We start from the raw sequence: 19,094 nt of genomic DNA, 5'->3' as shown, positions 1-19,094 counted from the left end.
TCCCGCCCACCGCAGAGCCCCTGTTTTCCTGAAGGTCTCCGTATGAGGTCTGCAGCGTAGCTTCAAGCAGTTAGTGCAGCTGTTTGCAGCGGCAGCTTTGCAGCTTCCTGAATCCTCCTCTTTGTGGAGGAGAGAACCCAGTCGGTGAAGGAGTGTTGACTCCTGTGGAAAAGGCGAGGATCGTTCCCAGTTTCTGCTCCTTCCTCATCTGGTGGAAAAGGAAGAAAGAAACTGGACAATAAACAGAAAGCAGAACATCTCTTACTATTCTAAACTGACACACAATGACCAGATGCAGCTAAATATTTCAGTTAGAAGAAGAAATGGTCAAATTCCATGGATTTACTTCTGCGTGTGTCTCCAGAAAGGAAGAACTTCCTCAGCAGCTTCTGTTGCTGCCAGCTGGAGATGGCGGATAATGAAAAGACTGTCAGCCACATCAGCTGAGAGGCTGCAGGAGACCAGCACAGAAGAGCTGAGCTTGGATTTAGTCCAGCACACCAAGTGTTTTCAGTCCATCTCTGAATCTAAGACAGAGACAGACAGATTGAAGAGGTTTTTATTGGTTTAAAAAGAAAAAAGCTCAAATAAAATTCAGTAAAAATGCACAAAAAGACGACATTTACACGTTAAACTGAAAAGTATGTGAAAAGTCAGCAGTTGGTTTCTTTAAAAGCTGTGTTGTCCAGACTTTGGTGATCGGCATCTCTGTAGAGAACCAGATTCCCTCATTATTAGATCTCAGTCAAATTCCAGAGCAAAGCCCCACATTTACTCCTCGCTAGAAATTTAACACGTCTTCAGTTTGTTCATAGACACAAAGTTTAAAGAAAGTTCATGAAGAGCTGACATTACAAAGATTAGTGCTGACTGACAATGTTTAGCTTGTTTCACCAAGAGAGCAGAACATCCCAGAATCCGCTGTGTTGGTCTGATGGACAGAACTTTCCATTTCTAGACTTTGTGTATCAGATCTGCATCCAGCTGCTGTCCAGCTGCACTTTGGCTGAAATCAGTCTGTTGCCACATGCCGTCAGAAACTCTAGGCTGGAAAACATCAAGTACAATGTAGAAAAGTTTCAAGTAAACAGTCCTTAAAAAACACAACAACAACAAACTTATTAACGCTCAACACGCAGCTCCAATAAAGCAGCGACACATCTGCTTGTTTTCCATCCTTCATGAGGACATGACTCAGCAGGTCTACCGTCAATAACATGAGTCAGCAGGAATTTACAGGAATTTACCACGTGTACTTTATTAATTACTACATGAATCATGAAGGTAAATCCATGTCAGTAGTCAGTACAGCACGTTTACACATTGATAGAAAGAACAATGACATATAAGTGCAGACCTGACATCAGCTGACAGCTTCCCTCCAAAGGCGTCTCTTATTGGTTCAGGAACTCCGTTGGTCCCAGATTTCTGGAATTCAGATCCGTTCAGTTCATGCCCTCGTTCAGCAGCTTCTACTTTGTGCCACGTTTGATGAGAGAACAGCTGGATGTCCCAGAAGAAGGACGACGTCCTTGTTTCCAGTATCATGATCCTGATTTTAGCCTGAAAATAGAACACATTCATTTTATAGTTAATATTTGATGTTTGTAGAAAGTTCCCACAGTTGTTAAATGTTAAATGAATCATGCAAACCTTCACTAACTAAATCAAACTCTAGCCAGTGTAAATACTTTGAGACGTCCTCATGTTGCCGTGGTTACGGACAGAGCAAACGGCCGCTAGTTGTGTTAAACACACACTAAGCTCCAACAGTGATGTGACTGGACTGATGGAAGCAGTTTCCAGAACTCTTTATCTGAACTGACAGAAACATGTTTGATAAAACTCAGCCTAAAAGAAAAGTCACTTTTCTTTGTGTTTTACTAAAAGACTAAAAATAAAAGAGCAGCTTCATTTTACCAGCTTTATTTTTATCCCATCAGCTTGTGAATAAACTAATTATGTAATGTGTGATCCAGATAAGTGGTGGAAAGACGACTGTAACAGCTGCTCTGGTGAGGAGAGTGTGTTAATAAAATAGTCCCATTAACTGGGGCAGGAAGAATGGAGCAGACCCCCAACTGGACCGGGTCTAGAGTCTGCAGGTTATTAGGTGTGAACGCAGCCTCCAGCAAAGAAAGACTTTCTGTCCTCTGACAACATGTCATACAACACGTTATTCCCCAGCTGCCACTGCTGATGCTTCTATGACTCTCAGAAGTGTGTTTCTCTTTAATGGGAGCAGCAGCACAGCCTGCAGCTACATGAGCAAACACACACTACAGGACGGACTTAGTCCACTGGAACTAACACTTGGAGATTCTATTCACATTTTATTTTCACCTTTTCCTCGGTCGGGACGTCCAGCTGCCAAAGTGTTTGTGAGTCTTGTGTCTTAAAGACCGTGGTGACCCTCCGGTCCAGGTCTTGAGTACATGCCTGGACTGCTGAGTACGGTGGCCCAGAGGTGTCACAGCAAATAAAAGCCGCAACACAACAAAATAAGTCACATCACTACAAAATAAACCGCAACACAACACAATAAACCACAACACTACAAAATAAACCGCAACACAACACAATTAGGCACAACACTACAAAATAAACCGCAACACAACACAATAAACCACAACACTACAAAATAAACCGCAACACAACACAATAAACCACAACACTACAAAATAAACCGCAACACAACACAATTAGGCACAACACTACAAAATAAACCGCAACACAACACAATAAGCCACAACACAACAAAATAAACCGCAACACAACACAATAAACCACAACACTACAAAATAAACCGCAACACAACACAATAAGCCACAACGGAAGTTGTCTTTTTTTTTTTTTTTTTTTTTTTTAAGATTTTACCACCGGAAGTTAGCTACACCAAGTTTCAGTCCAAACAGATGGGAAGTTGGAGATTTTAGGAAGCAGCCGGAGAAGTAAGTAAAATACTGTTTGTTAATAACGTTTATTAATTTCAGCATGCGCTTTTATGAATGCTTTTAACTTTTTATGTGTAAATTAAGAGTCATTGTTCGAGGTAGTAATGTGAACTGTCGACATAGAGGGGATCCCAAACTACGGATCTCTTGAGCCAGTATCCTGCAGGTTTTAGTGATTTCCTGGTTGCAATACAAATGATCAAAATGAGATGGATCTCCAGCAGCTTTTGAAGTTCTGCACGAGCCTCTTAATGATGCAATGATTTGAATCGGGTGTGTGTCAGGCAACAGGGAAATATGTAAAATTTGGAGGGCAGTGGCTCAGGAGGTCCGAGGTTAGTGATTGCCGTGTAGGTCTGGTAGTTTTTCAGCAGGACAAAGGCTTATCTGGGTTAGATATTACAGTTTTTCTCTATTGCTTAAACACATTTCACGATACTGCCCTCACTTTTCACAAAACTCTAAACACAAAACACTTTTCTAAAGCTACGTACACTAAACCTCACAGTTTCTTTTCAAAACCAACCCATCACACCAAAACAGTTGCTCATATGCTCAAAAGCAAACTCTGACACCAAAATACCACTCAAGGCCTGCAAAAATGTAAACACTACTGAGCATCATTAACCACATTACCAAAAAAATTGAAAGCACAATTTTCACAGTGTGAGACTGTTCTTTTTACAGTTTCACAACTGCCAGGATGCATTTGAGCAACCCTTATTTATTCTCAAATATGTTTTGGGCATTTTCTATAGATTTGTGCATTTCATGGGAATAGTTACATAATGCAGAAAATGCAGTAATATCACAACTCAATGCAAAAATGAGTACTAAACTCCATGGAGGATCCATTACACACAATAGATACTGTACAGTAACAATTGAGAACACAATGTTCAGGGTGCGATTTCTTTTATTACAGTACGTTGAAAATTGACACAGTATGTTGTATGTTGACACCGAAATCATGGAGAGGCATCACGTCGTCGGGCTGGGTCGGGCCACAGGACCTCATCAACGTCACAGGCAATATTGTCCATAGCCAAACAACGTGGGAAGAATGCCCTGGCATGCCGCACCCAGCCTTGGAACGCCTCCACAGCCACATCATCACAGGCCAGGTCCATAGCCCTGAGAAGGTTCTCTCTAGTGTAAGGTTGGCGGTCATAGACCTTCCACCGCCATGCTGAGAAGAACTCCTCTATTGGGTTTAGGAACGGAGAGTAGGGTGGCAGACACACATTAATGAATTGCTGATTGATGTTAAACCACTCTCTGACCTGGATGCTGCGATGGGAGCTAACATTGTCCCAGAGGATGACGTATATGGGAAGATCAGCCGGTCCAGGAATCTGCTGGTCGTGGTGATCTGCTGGCCGAGCATTCAGGTGGTCATTGTCATGCAAAACATCTCTGAGCTCTCCTAGGAAGGTGAGGAGACGCTCAGTGTTGTAGGCACCAAGTTCAGCATGCCGGTGGAGAAGCCCTCTAGAACTCATGGCAGCGCAGAGAGTGATGTTTTGGTTGGACTCGTTGTCCCGCTTCGGTCATTGTCATGCCGTGGACAATGACTGTTGCTCTCATTTCATCTGTAATGAAAATGCGTTGTCTTGCTTGCCCTCCTTCTCCTCTCGCTCCTTGGCCTGCTCCTCTTTGGACTGCTTCTCGCCCTCTTTGGCCCACTCCTCGGCCCGCTCCTCTCCCTCCTTGACCTGCTCCTCTCCCTCCTTGACCTGCTCCTCTCCCTCCTCGGCCCGCTCCTCTGCCTCCTCTGACACGAACTCCTCTGCCTCCTCTGACACAAACTCCTCTCCCTCCTCTGACACAAACTCCTCTTCTTCTGTCTTCATCATCCATTTTTGTTTTTGAACTTTCAGCAAACTGCACTGACTTATATAGGTGTGGTCACATCATTTGCAATAGGTGTTTTCAATTATGAGTCGTTGTGTTTACTGATTGACACCAGGTATGTTCATTGTGTTCAAGTTTTGCTGATTGTGGGTAGCATTTTGCATCACATGAGCTTCACAATGCATATTGGAGCAGAGTTATATGCAAAATGTGTTTTAGCACGGCAAATTTTGTTTTGAGTTTTGAGAAAAAGGGGATGGGTTTTGTGAACAGTGTCTACAGGTGAATTGTGTTTGTGGTTGTGGCAAAAGGGGGGGAGTTTTACTAAATGTGTTTAGGCAACTGGTCATTTGGTTTAGAGTACTGGGTTTTGTGTTTTGGCAATAGAGAAAAACTGTAAATGGATCCAACAAATGACCATTGTTAATTTATTTATTAATTTACTTAGAAAAAATGTTTCACAAAACCACCATTAAAATCCACGAAATGAGCCATTTTTGCATTTTCACACAAAAAGCATTTATATATATGAACCTATTATAATGAATCTAAATGCTTTCAGCCCAGGTTTGAAGTCTAGATCTTGTTTTTAAGCAAGACCTGGTCTAATGTGGTCAAAATCGCCCCAAAAAGCAGTGAACTCACCTTTTTAGCATATGGCATGAACATAATTATTATTTGTATTTATTTATTTTACATCTCATGGTTTGCCTGTAGAACTGTTGCATGTGATTACATTGATGCCAAACTACATCTATAAAAGTTTACTTGTCTGAGGAATTGCCCAATAATACTGAATATTTTTTTCTTGCAGAGGAAAATGTATTGCCCTTTTTGTGGATTCAGCTTGGAGTCACTAACTCCATTTTGCAGTTCATGTGGCAAGGATATCAAATTCTTGACTCATGATAAGACTGGAACATCTGAAGGTAGTATCTTAAAAAAACATTTTATTTAAATTGGAGTGACACTGTACTGTACAGTATAATTATAAAACATGTCTGAACAAGATGATCAGAGACATATTCTCATATTTCACTTATTCTCTTAATAAGATCTGATTGCATTTTGAACCAGGTAGCACAGTAAAGTGTGCAGTGGAGTCATTCCACAAGTTCCGCAGTTTAAAAGAGAAGGAGAGGCAGTCATTCTTCAAAAAGAAAAAAAGACCTCTGAAAGAGAGCAGTGTGAAGGTAATTTTTGCCAGCGTTAATGATTTTTCTTTTTCCTGTTTTTTGTGTATTTGTACTGCCTCAAGGAATATGATTACAAATACCCTTAATATCTGTTTATCTGTAGATTTCAGTTGCCCTGATGCAACTGAAAGATGGAGCACTAAAACCTGTAAGAGGAACAGCTCTACCACTCGTAGTGAATCCAGAGCTGGATGCTGAGCACTTGCAAATAGCAGCTGTACAAAAATTGAAGGACTTCAACAGCAATTTGCAAGGCGGACCTTACTTCCTACTTTACCCTGATGGTACAAGGATAATTAACATACCAGGAACAGAAACACCATTCACTCTGAAACAGTACAAAGACGCAGTGGGAAAGACATACCAACGCATCACAGTGTACATATGTACAGCTGCCGATTTCCAAAATTATTGTAAGTAAATGAAAGTACTAACCAAACAAACAAGAACTGTCTTCAACTGATTTACTATCTGTAAAATTTGAAGTCAAAATATTTAAGTTTAAATCTTATGTCTGGTCTTGTATTTCACAGCTCGATCCACCTCAGGCTCCGACACATCTGACTCAGAAGTGATCATTACAAGCAGAAGTGCTGCAGAATTCAATTCAGCTGATACACTGGTGAATGTAACATTTGCTATTATGCAGATCTGTACTATAGGTTATGCCTAAAGACTGAACAAAGCCACAAAAATTACACTTAACCTACTGTAGTTTTTAAATAACAGGATGCATGACATATTTTAAATGCCAAAATACCACTTAGATATATTGTCCTGCAGAGATGTTATATCATTCTAACATTGATTATAATTAACATAACATAAAATAATTTTGTAAACCAAACCTAAATGTTACATTGATGTACAGTATACTGGATATGTATGCATTTCCAGCTTTGGGATCCTGCCTTGAACAGTACCAGCAATGACGGAGAATCGCACATTGGCTCTGATACGGTAATATGTGGCTCCCTAATTTGAATGTTTATTCTTCACATGTAGTTTTCTTAAAAAAATATTGTCATACACTTGTTCTACAATTTGCTTAATCAGTGTTTCACAATGACTTTGAGATCCACATCATCTTTCCTTACATGCGTATCTGTTTCTAGATAGGATATTTTAAATCTTTATATTTCAGTACCACGATTCACCAATCTGTTTTTCATGATTTCTGACACAGATTTTACTTTCTGACTCAGAAGAGGGCCCAGGAACATCAACATCTGCACTGGAAACTCCATGCTATAGGTATTTTTCTTACTCTGCAAAGTTCAAGAGTAATGTTAATTTGGAAATATCAACAATTTATAAATATTTGTATACCATTTCTCAGGAAATACACACAACTCTATGCACCTCTTGTAGAAGAGGAACAGGAGGACTCTGGCAGTGATAAGGAGAGTAGTAACGTTCAAAATGATGCAGAGTAAGACCATGGGTATTTTTTGAAGGTGTTGTTTCTTTCTGGTTAGATGTATGCCATCACATAGCTCGATAAGTTAAAGAACTAACATGGTCATGATCTGTCGGTAGGGTGGAACAGCCTTCTGTGTCAGAGGTCATCGCAAACCTGGCACTCCAGATCGATCGCGGCGCTGTCAACAGATTTAACATCTGCCGATCTGACATCTGGGATGGAGCTGTGAGAGGGTTCAGAAGAGGAACATTTGCTGAAACAAACGATCTCCTTGTGAAGTTCTCTGATGATGAAGGCAGATTTGAAGATGGACTTGCCAGTCTGAAGTTTCTAACAGCACTGCAGCAGCATCCTGCTGTCCTAACTCCTGTTCTCTGTCATTCAAATCACAAATTAACTGCGACAGACATGGAAAACCTATTCCAACCCCACCTCAGTCCTGTGGGAAGCAACATGAGGGTCCTGGAGAACAAAGCAAGAAGTTTCTGGGCAGATTACCTTCTTGACTGCGAAGGTTAGTTAATATAATTTTCAGTGATGTAATCCCCCCAAATTACAATTGAGTAAATATGTTCAAATGCTTTCTAATTTTAGACAATGACAGTGCAGTGACTCTGGAGGAGATCTTCATGTTTGCCACAGGTGTGCCATGCATACCTCCTGCTGGCATGAATCCTCAGCCACGCCTTCAATTCCTTACCACTTCCAAGTTCCCCATGGCAAATACATGTGCCAACACTTTAAAGCTGCCTCTCTTGGATAACTACAACACCTTCAAAGCCAACATGAACTTTGGGATTAAGAATTCCCCTGGCTTTGGCTGTTTTTAAACAGTCTGAACTATGTAAATGTACCAAAAAAAAAAGGTTCTGTGTTCAGGACAGAAAAGTGAAATTCTCAGCTATAGACTCTTATTTTGTCAAAAGATCAAAACTTTGTTTTCCTTCATTTTGTTCTGTCAGCTGTTTCTAAAAGTTGTAGTTTTCCTATATGTCAAAGGGTTATGTCTGGAAATATAATGTTCTCTCCATTTGGTAGCTGAATTAGTCTGAATGTGAAATTAAGATTAAATGTCAGTCATGTTTTTCAGGGTGATGTAGTTCTCTACAGCAGGCTGCCACTGAAGAGGTGGTGCCAAACCACTCTGTCTTTGCAGTTCTTCAAAGTCATGCTGGTCACTGTCCCCATCGGGCGCTGCTGGTGCTGGCACATGTCTTTCAAGCTGGCTCACAGTTTGTGGGGATGCTGGGAATCCACAGTTCATCCCATTGAATCTGGTAACGAATACAGGGGGAAAATATGCAAGATAAACATCACACTGACAGTGGTTTGTTTTTACTTAAATTTCAAGCTTTGTTTTTTCACTCCATCCCAATAAAAGTTTAAAATGGAATGCTTTTTTTTTTCATTGACAAGTCCACAATTTGCCAAAATGTCTTAATATTAAAAAACAAATGCAGAAACCCCACAAGACTACATAATAAAGGTTAAAATACACCATCAAATCTTAGAAAAAAACTGATAGTCTAAAGCTGTTAATGCATTATTCCAAACTTTTACCATTTCAAACATGTTAAATTTATGCAACTGCACTATCAGTGTTTTTTCCATGAATGCATGATGTAGATGTAATATGAGGTTATCCAATTGTACTTGTTTTACGTGTTTGCAATACACACCTGTGAGGCAAAAAGTACATTGCCTCTGGTCTTCCAGATGGGCAATTTGACTGCCGAACAGGACGAATAATGTGAGTGTTCCAGTGGTGCTTGTATTCATCCAGTTCTTTCTGTAGCACATCCAGAAAGCAGTGTCGCAGCAACCTTGTGTGTTCATAGCTGCCATTGAACAGATGCCTCTCCCTCAAGTCACCAAACAGATCTATCCAAAATTGTATCCTGGGAACACAAATTGTATTATAAGGAAATATAATAAAAGTAATACCCTTCTCCAATAAAAGGCTCAACAATGTCTGTCATGTGACCCGTTGTGTTTTAAGAAGTAGAGTTTGTCATGTAAAAACCATTAACAGTCTCAAACTAGAAAGTAAACTGTGTTGAAGACGTGCTCAGTTTGGCTTGGCTGCTTTTTGAATCAATCACATACAGTAAATACAAAAATATGGTGTGATACATATAAATATTTGGGATAAAAACCTTTGTTTACGAAAGTATGACCACCAGCTTTCAATGCGCTGGTTTGATGTTGAAGTGCCATACATGTGACTTCTGGTTCCTGCAAGTTCATCGCTCTGCTCTGATCTCAAAGAACAATGGAGTGCTGCCATAAGTCCATTTTCTGTGCCACAGTCCGTGCAGAGGCGCATTGGGAAAACTCCAAATTCAGCTACACATTTAATATAATTTTGAGCAATGACACTTGGGTCATTGTTGGACTTTCCACATGCAAGCCACATAATTTTTCTGGAGAAGCCATCAATACAGCCACTTATGGCAATTCCAAAGGGTTTGAGTTTGTCATATCCATCAACATGCCAGACTTCATTTGGTCCCGTTGAGTGGTACGTTCTTCGGACAAATCTTCTCTGAGAACGGTTCTCTATCCCAGATGGGTCAAGTTCTCTCATTAGGTTCATCACATCACATCTTCTCACTGTTAATGAGTACTTTTGTTTGAGAATCTGCCACATTGCTCTGTATCCTAAAAGCCTGCCTGATCCCTGAAGCTCCTCAGAAATGGCTTCCCGTACAGTAGCAATAGGAGTATAGTTAGTTCTCTTAGTCAGGTCTGCATCTCGTAGTCTTCTTTTTAAAGTGCTGAGACTCATTGAAATGTTGTGCTTGGTTGCCAGTAAGTCCAATATTATTTCAGAGGTATGGCCCTCTGCGAAATACTTGTGAATAAGTTCATCCACCATGGTTGCTTCAGGACCTGAAGGATAAATATGTGAAAACAGTTAAAAGGAAAAAGTACACTACCATTTACACACTTTTACATGACTGATTAATGAACAAAATGAGAAACTGAAAAGCTAATGTCTCGTTTAGATTTTTTGTTGTTTTAGTGTTAACCTGTTAACTCTAGTGAAATGCACTAGTTACCAGAATAACCCTTGCAAAATGAAATGAGATTTTAGACTTTATTTTGAGTTTCACCACCATGCTTAGCTCATAAACCTAATCATTTACAGTACAATACAGAAATCCATAATCTTTAAGAAAATTACAAAACTATACCTTCCGATTGAAGACTTCTCAAAAACTGAATACTCCTGCCGCATGAGGCACAGTATAGCGGGACAATCTGTAGATTTATTCCACAATATGGACAAAACATGATCTGGTAAAAGAGGGAGAGAAACAGAGGTTTAAGTTACTAACAATTACATTTAATAAAGTACAGCTGCAGTGCCTTTCCGTTTGGTGTTTGTCTATTTATAAAGCACGTTAACGTGAAAAAAATATTTAAAACAAAAACACACCAAAAAGAGAGAGAGAGAAATATGTATTTATGCAGACTGATGCGAGCCCCCAGCACTGTCTTGCAGCTTTGCTTTGTCGCAACGGACTGTACCTCGTCCGTGTGCATATCGAACATGCAATGACTCTTAATCTACACATAAAAAGTTAAAAGCATTCATAAAAGCGCATGCCGAAATTAATAAACGTTATTAACAAACAGTATTTTACTTACTTCTCCGGCTGCTTCCTAAAATCTCCAACTTCCCATCTGTTTGGACTGAAACTTGGTGTAGCTAACGTCCGGTGGTAAAATCTTAAAAAAAAAAAAAAAAAAAAAAGACAACTTCCCTTGTGGTTTATTGTGTTGTGTTGCGGTTTATTTTGTAGTGTTGTGGCTTATTGTGTTGTGTTGCGGTTTATTTTGTAGTGTTGTGCCTAATTGTGTTGTGTTGCGGTTTATTTTGTAGTGTTGTGGTTTATTGTGTTGTGTTGCGGTTTATTTTGTAGTGTTGTGCCTAATTGTGTTGTGTTGCGGTTTATTTTGTAGTGTTGTGGTTTATTGTGTTGTGTTGCGGTTTATTTTGTAGTGTTGTGACTTATTTTGTTGTGTTGCGGCTTTTATTTGCTGTGACACCTCTGGGCCACCGTAGCTGAGGCTTTAGGTCTGAAGAGTTCTCTCATCTGATGCTGGACCCGGTCTGAGTTTTATTAGGGACGGATGAACCGTCCTCTGCTGCTCAAGAGACCAACACAACCATGTCATGATGAAAGATTTCTGAAACCACTGCATCTCATTTCTTCCATCCATGTCAGGCGGGAACTAGAGACGACCTGCACCTGCTTCTCAGCCAATCACAGCGCAGCATAAACTGCCTGCCTTTTCCACCAAACTCCTTCTGTTTCCACCAAATCTTTCCTCACACACACACACACACTCTTCTTCTACATACATGTTCTATTCTTACATGCAGATATTACCGTATTAACTACGTCCACTGAATTAGAGAAAATAAATGAAAGAGGGAAAGAAAATGTGAGCATGTGAGAGTAAGAATATATGTACAGTATGTGAGAGAGAAAATGTGTGTATGTGTGAATAAAACTGTGTGTGTGTGAGGATGAATTATGGCCTATACAGCTCCTCATACCTGTCTGTCCACTTCTACCTCACCTGTCTAGTTTCCTCCTGTCAGCAGCATCTTTTCATCTCCTCCATCATGTCCTCACTGAGGAGTCTCATATTAAAGTAGAAGCAGGTCAAAGTGGTGATTGGTCTCTTAGAGGCTGGGGGTGAAAGCTTCTCACACACAAGCAGCTCAGACATTTCATTCATTTCCCTCATGTTTGATGAAGCTGCTTAAAAACAGTCAGATGTAGAGGAGAAGGGATTAGATGGAGACAGAAGCCAAACCTGACCCCCCTCCTCCTTTCAGAGTGGAGCCTATTGGAGAGCGATGGCTGAGACCAGGTCTGAGAAAGTGTGTGTGTGTGTTTTCATTGCATTCATCACTTTCAAAGTCAGCATCAAAGTGTCAATAGATCAACACCTGAATCTGGATTGGTTCTGTTCTCTCCATCAGATTCCTGGAAAGTCAATGGAAGCAAACACGGTGAACAGGAAGCTCCACCTGTCTGACAACAACAGGAAGTTTCCATTAGTGGACGTCCCTCAGTCATGTCCTGATCATCCAGACAGATGTGATGGCGCCCTCTTCAGGTTCTGTGTGGAAATGTTCTGACTGCTCGCTGTTACTGGGATGTTAGTGGAGAGGAGACGTTTCTCAGTGAGTTCCAGAGGAACCAGAAGGAGAGGAACCAGTAAAGACGGCGTGTTGGGAGGAAATGAATCCTCATGGAGTCTGAGCTGCTCTCATCATCATGGTTACGCTGTCTCTCACAATAACAGATGAACAGCATGTCCTCCTCCTCCGTCTCCAGCAGTAGCAGCGTATGTGGAGCGTCCTGCTGGAACTCTGTCCTTCTACAGAGTCTCCTCTGACTCTGATCTTCCTCCACATCTTCATCAGCACCTTCATCATCCTCTGCTTCCTGGGTTTGGCTTCTTGTTAGGGTCCGAGCCATACGAAGTATGGCGGGGCCCTATTGTAGTTGAAATGTTTATTAGGGTCCGAGCCATACGAAGTATGGCGGGGCCCTATTGTAGTTGAAATGTTTATTAGGGTCCGAGCCATACGAAGTATGGAAGGACCCTATTGTGGTTGAAATGTTTATTAGGGTCCGAGCCATACAAAGTATGGCAAGGCCCTATTGTTCCTGAAATGTTTATTCTCCTTCTAAGCGTTTCGACCCCAAATTTGACCCCCTAAACACCCATGAAAAGTTGTGAAACTTGGCACACACGTCAAGTCCCGCGTAACTCGGATATTATAAGGTCCGCATACACTTCAATGCAAAATTGGCTCAACAGCGCCACCTAGACACCCCAAAATTCCCCTAATGAATGGGGTCCCAAAACTCTACTTCGACGTAGGAACACGAAACTCGGCACACGAAACTCGGCACACACGTGTAACACCCCGAGTCGAGCAAAAAAGTCAATCTAACACCTGTTGCCATGGCAACGTGGTGCCCGCCATCTTGGCGTGTACGGCCATTTTTTTGCCATTTTTGGCACTTTACACACATCGTATTTGAACGAACTAGTCTGAGGGGATTCGTGCGACTGACTCCAAACTTGGAGGGAAGCTTCCTGACAAGTTGGGGACCAAACGCTATTCAAATCTTTCTAATAGCAGAAAGCGTGTTACCGTGGCAACCGAGGGAAAATGACCTTCTCGCAATGAAACACGGTTTTCTCATATCTCCATAGAAAAACATGGGATCTGCACCAAACTTATCAGTATTCATATCTGTGACACCCCAAGTCCAGCAAAGAAGTCAATCCAACACCTGTTGCCATGGCAACGGGGTGCCCGCCATCTTTCATTTCACTTCTATTTGAACGAACTAGTCGGAGGCGATTCGTGCCACCGACTCCATACTTGGTGGGAAGCTTCCTGACAAGTTGGGGACCAAACGCTATTCAAATCTTTCTAATAGCAGAAAGCGTGTTACCGTGGCAACCGATGGAAAAAGCCTTCTCGCCATGAAACACAGTTTGCTCATATCTCCATAGGAATACATGGGATCTGCACCAAACTTGACAGGATTCATACAGGTTGGGTCCTTAACGCATTACACCACCTGTTGCCATGGCGACATCGGGTGGCGAGGTCCAGGAAGCTCGGACCCGATGGATGCCGCTTGCGGCTTTAATTAGGGTCCGAGCCATACAAAGTATGGCGGGGCCCTATTGTTTCTGCTATGTTTATTATTCTCGTTCTCCTAAGCGCTTTGACCCCAAATTTGACCCCCTAAACAACCATGAAAAGTTGTGAAACTTGGCACAGACGTCACGTCCGGCGTAACTCGGATATTATAAGGTCCGCATACACTTCAATGCAAAATTGGCTCAACAGCGCCACCTAGAGTCACCAAAAATCACCACATGAATGGGGCCCCGGAAGTCTACTTCAACGTAGGAAGACGAAACTCGGCACACACGTGCACCACCCCGAGTTGACCAAAAAACTCAAAGTAACACCTGTCGCCATGGCAACAGGGTGCCCGCCATCTTGGCGTGTGCGGCCATTTTTTTGCCATTTTTTGCACTTTACACACATCGTATTTGAACGAACTAGTCTGAGGGGATTCGTGCGATTGACTCCAAACTTGGTGGGAAGCTTCCTGACAACTTGGGGACCAAAAATTGTTCAAATCTTTCTAATAGCAGGAAACGTGTTACCGTGGCAACCGACGGAAAATGACCTTCTCGCCATGAAACACGGTTTGCTCATATCTCCATAGAAATACGTGGGATCTGCACCAAACTTGATAGGATTCATACTTGTGACACCCCAAGTCCAGCAAAGAAGTCAATAGAACACCTGTTGCCATGGCAACGGGGTGCCCGCCATCTTGGATTTCACTGCCATTTTAACGAACTAGTCTGAGGGGATTCGTGCGACTGACTTCAAACTTGGTGGGAAGCTTCCTGACAAGTTGGGGACCAAACGCTCCTCAAATCTTTATAATAGGAAAAAGCGTGTAACCGTGGCAACCGATGGAAAAATGTCCTCGCCATGAAACACGGTTTGCTTATATCTCCATAGGAATACGTGGGATCTGCACCAAACTTGACAGGATTCATACTTGTGACAACCCAAGTCCAGCATTGATGTCAATAGAACAACTGTTGCCATGGCAACGCACTGCCCGCCATCTTGGATTTCATTGCCATTTGAACGAACTAGTCTGAGGGGATTCGTGCGACTGACTCCAAACTTGGTGGGAAGCTTCCTGACAAGTTGGGGACCAAACGCTATTCAAATCTTTCTAATAGGAAAAAGCAGGTAACCATGGCAACCCTTGGAAAACAGCCTTCTCGCCATGAAATACGGTTTGCTTCTATCTCCATAGGAATACGTGGGAACTGCATCAAACTTGACAGGATTCATACTTGTTGGGTCCCTAACGCATTACACCACCTGTTGTCATGGCGACATCGGGTGGCGGGGTCCAGGCCGCTCGGACCCGATGGATGCCGCTTGCGGCTTTAATTAGGGTCCGAGCCATACAAAGTATGGCGGGGCCCTATTGTTTCTGCTATGTTTATTATTCTCGTTCTCCTAAGCGCTTTGACCCCAAATTTGACCCCCTAAACAACCATGAAAAGTTGTGAAACTTGGCACAGACGTCACGTCCGGCGTAACTCGGATATTATAAGGTCCGCATACACTTCAATGCAAAATTGGCTCAACAGCGCCACCTAGAGTCACCAAAAATCACCACATGAATGGGGCCCCGGAAGTCTACTTCAACGTAGGAAGACGAAACTCGGCACACACGTGCACCACCCCGAGTTGACCAAAAAACTCAAAGTAACACCTGTCGCCATGGCAACAGGGTGCCCGCCATCTTGGCGTGTGCGGCCATTTTTTTGCCATTTTTTGCACTTTACACACATCGTATTTGAACGAACTAGTCTGAGGGGATTCGTGCGATTGACTCCAAACTTGGTGGGAAGCTTCCTGACAACTTGGGGACCAAAAATTGTTCAAATCTTTCTAATAGCAGGAAACGTGTTACCGTGGCAACCGACGGAAAATGACCTTCTCGCCATGAAACACGGTTTGCTCATATCTCCATAGAAATACGTGGGATCTGCACCAAACTTGATAGGATTCATACTTGTGACACCCCAAGTCCAGCAAAGAAGTCAATAGAACACCTGTTGCCATGGCAACGGGGTGCCCGCCATCTTGGATTTCACTGCCATTTTAACGAACTAGTCTGAGGGGATTCGTGCGACTGACTTCAAACTTGGTGGGAAGCTTCCTGACAAGTTGGGGACCAAACGCTCCTCAAATCTTTATAATAGGAAAAAGCGTGTAACCGTGGCAACCGATGGAAAAATGTCCTCGCCATGAAACACGGTTTGCTTATATCTCCATAGGAATACGTGGGATCTGCACCAAACTTGACAGGATTCATACTTGTGACAACCCAAGTCCAGCATTGATGTCAATAGAACAACTGTTGCCATGGCAACGCACTGCCCGCCATCTTGGATTTCATTGCCATTTGAACGAACTAGTCTGAGGGGATTCGTGCGACTGACTCCAAACTTGGTGGGAAGCTTCCTGACAAGTTGGGGACCAAACGCTATTCAAATCTTTCTAATAGGAAAAAGCAGGTAACCATGGCAACCCTTGGAAAACAGCCTTCTCGCCATGAAATACGGTTTGCTTCTATCTCCATAGGAATACGTGGGAACTGCATCAAACTTGACAGGATTCATACTTGTTGGGTCCCTAACGCATTACACCACCTGTTGTCATGGCGACATCGGGTGGCGGGGTCCAGGCCGCTCGGACCCGATGGATGCCGCTTGCGGCTTTAATTATTATTATTTTTCTAAGCATTTCGACCTCAAATTTGACCCCCTAAACACCCATGAAAAGTTGTGAAACTTTGCACACACCTCAAGCCTGGCGAAAATTTCGATACTCTAAGTTCCGCATACACTTCACTACAAAATTGGCTCAACAGCGCCACCTAGAAAAAAATAAAATCCCTGAATGAATGGGGTCAACAAAGTCTACTTCGACGTAGGAAGACGAAACTCGGCACACACGTGTAACACCCCAAGTCGACCAAAAAACTCAATAGAAGACATGTTGCCATGGCAACGGGGTGCCCGCCATCTTGGCGTGTGCGGCCATTTTTTAGCCATTTTTTGCACTTTACACACATCGTAATTGAACGAACTAGTCTGAGGGGATTCGTGCGATTGACTCCACACTTGGTAGGAAACTTCCTGACAAGTTGGGGACCAAACGATATTCAAAACTTTCTAATAGCAGAAAGCATGTTACCGTGGCAACCAACGGAAAATGACCTTCTCGCCATGAAACACGGTTTGCTCATATCTCCTTAGAAATACGTGGGATCTGCACCAAACTTGACAGGATTCATACTGGTGACACCCCAAGTCCACCAAATAACTCAATCGAACACCTGTTGCCATGGCAACGGGGTGCCCGCCATCTTGGATTTCACTGCCATTTGAACGAACTAGTCTGAGGGGATTCAGGCCACCAACTCCAAACTTGGTGAGAACGTTCCTGACAAGTTGGGGACCAAACGCTATTCAAATCTCTCTAATAGGAAAAAGCCTGTAACCGTGGCAACCGACGGAAAAAGCCTTCTCGCCATGAAACACGGTTTGCTCATATCTCCATAGAAATAGATGGGATCTGCACCAAATTTGACAGTATTCATACCTGTGACACCCCAAGTCCAGCAACGTATTCAATCAAACACCTGTTGCCATGGCAACGGGGTGCCCGCCATCTTGGATTTCATTGCCATTTGAACAAACTACTCTGAGGGGATTCGTGCAACTGACTACACACTTGGTGGGAAGCTTGCTGAAAAGTTGGGGACCAAACGCTATTAAAATCTTTCTAATAGGAGAAAGCCTGTTGCCGTGGCAACCGACGAAAAACGCCTTCTCGCCATGAAACACGGTTTGCTTACATCTCCACAGGAATAAATGGGAACTGCACCAAACTTGACAGGATTCATACTTGTTGGGTCCTTAACGCGTTACACCACCTGTTGTCATGGCAACATCGGGTGGCGGGGTCCAAGCAGCTCGGACCCGATGGATGCCGCTTGCGGCTTTAATTATTCTCCTCGTTCTTCTAAGCGCTTTGACCCCAAATTTGACCCCCTAAACACCCATGAAAAGTTGTGAAACTTGGCACACACATCAAGCCCCGTGAAAATCGCAATATTCAAAAGTCTGCATACACTTCAATGCAAAATTGGCTCAACAGCGCCACCTACAAGTCAAAAAAATACCCCATTGAATGGGGTCCAGGTACGTCTACTTCGACGTAGGAAGACGAAACTTGGCACACACGTTTAACACCCCGCGTCGAGCAAAAAACTCCATCGAACACCTGTTGCCATGACAACGGGGTGCCCGCCATCTTGGCGTGTGCGGCCATTTTTTTGCCATTTTTTCCACTTTACACACATCGTATTTGAACGAACTAGTCTGAGGGGATTCGTGCAATTGACTCCAAACTTGGTGGGAAGCTTCCTGACAAGTTGGGGACCAAACGCTATTCAAATCTTTCTAATAGCAGAAAGCATGTTACCGTGGCAACAGACGGAAAAACGCCTTCTCGCCATGAAACACGGTTTGCCCATATCTCCACAGAAATACATGGGATCTCCACCGAACTTGACAGTATTCATACGTGTGACACCCCAAGTCCAGCAAAGAAGTCAATCAAACACCTGTTGCCATGGCAACGGGGTGGCCGCCATCTTGGATCTCATTGCCATTTGAACGAACTAGTCTGAGGGGAATGGTCCCACCGACTCCAAACTCGGTGGGGACCTTCCTGACAAGTTGGGGACCAAACGCTCCTCAAATCTTTCTAATAGCAGAAAGCATGTTACCGTGGCAACAGACGGAAAAAGACCTCGCCATGAAACACGGTTTGCTCATATCTCTACAGAAATACATGGGATCTCCACCGAACTTGACAGTATTCATACCTGTGACACCCCAAGTCCAGCAAAGAAGTCTATCAAACACCTGTTGCCATGGCAACGGGGTGGCCGCCATCTTGGATTTCACTGCCATTTGAACGAACTAGTCTGAGGG

General features: G+C 42.9%; 1 protein-coding gene and 2 long non-coding RNA genes across 3 annotated transcripts; 2 read left to right on the top strand and 1 right to left on the bottom strand.

The window, feature by feature from the left end:
* The first annotated feature begins 2,903 nt into the window (after window positions 1–2,903).
* Window positions 2,904–6,306, top strand: LOC121655634. The gene is made up of 4 exons (XR_006013259.1): window positions 2,904–2,951; window positions 5,623–5,737; window positions 5,886–6,001; window positions 6,108–6,306. It is a non-coding gene; the product is annotated as an uncharacterized LOC121655634 (long non-coding RNA).
* Window positions 6,307–6,374: 68 nt separating this feature from the next.
* LOC121655590 lies at window positions 6,375–7,417 on the top strand. The gene is made up of 5 exons (XR_006013247.1): window positions 6,375–6,417; window positions 6,538–6,626; window positions 6,902–6,964; window positions 7,191–7,258; window positions 7,344–7,417. It is a non-coding gene; the product is annotated as an uncharacterized LOC121655590 (long non-coding RNA).
* A 949-nt stretch (window positions 7,418–8,366) lies between these two features.
* LOC121654318 lies at window positions 8,367–10,677 on the bottom strand. Its single transcript, XM_042008409.1, has 4 exons — window positions 10,625–10,677; window positions 9,584–10,319; window positions 9,107–9,325; window positions 8,367–8,701 (listed from the first exon to the last, which is right to left on the bottom strand). Exons 2-4 carry the CDS (start codon window positions 10,303–10,305, stop codon window positions 8,494–8,496), a joined length of 1,149 nt encoding a protein of 382 aa, XP_041864343.1. The 5' UTR covers window positions 10,306–10,319; window positions 10,625–10,677; the 3' UTR covers window positions 8,367–8,493.
* Between the last annotated feature and the right edge of the window lie 8,417 nt (window positions 10,678–19,094).

Source organism: Melanotaenia boesemani, chromosome 2 (genome assembly GCF_017639745.1).
Source record: "Melanotaenia boesemani isolate fMelBoe1 chromosome 2, fMelBoe1.pri, whole genome shotgun sequence".
Taxonomy (NCBI): domain Eukaryota; kingdom Metazoa; phylum Chordata; class Actinopteri; order Atheriniformes; family Melanotaeniidae; genus Melanotaenia; species Melanotaenia boesemani.
The sequence above is the reverse complement of the archived record's forward strand: the minus strand, read 5'-3'. Positions and strand labels throughout refer to the sequence as shown.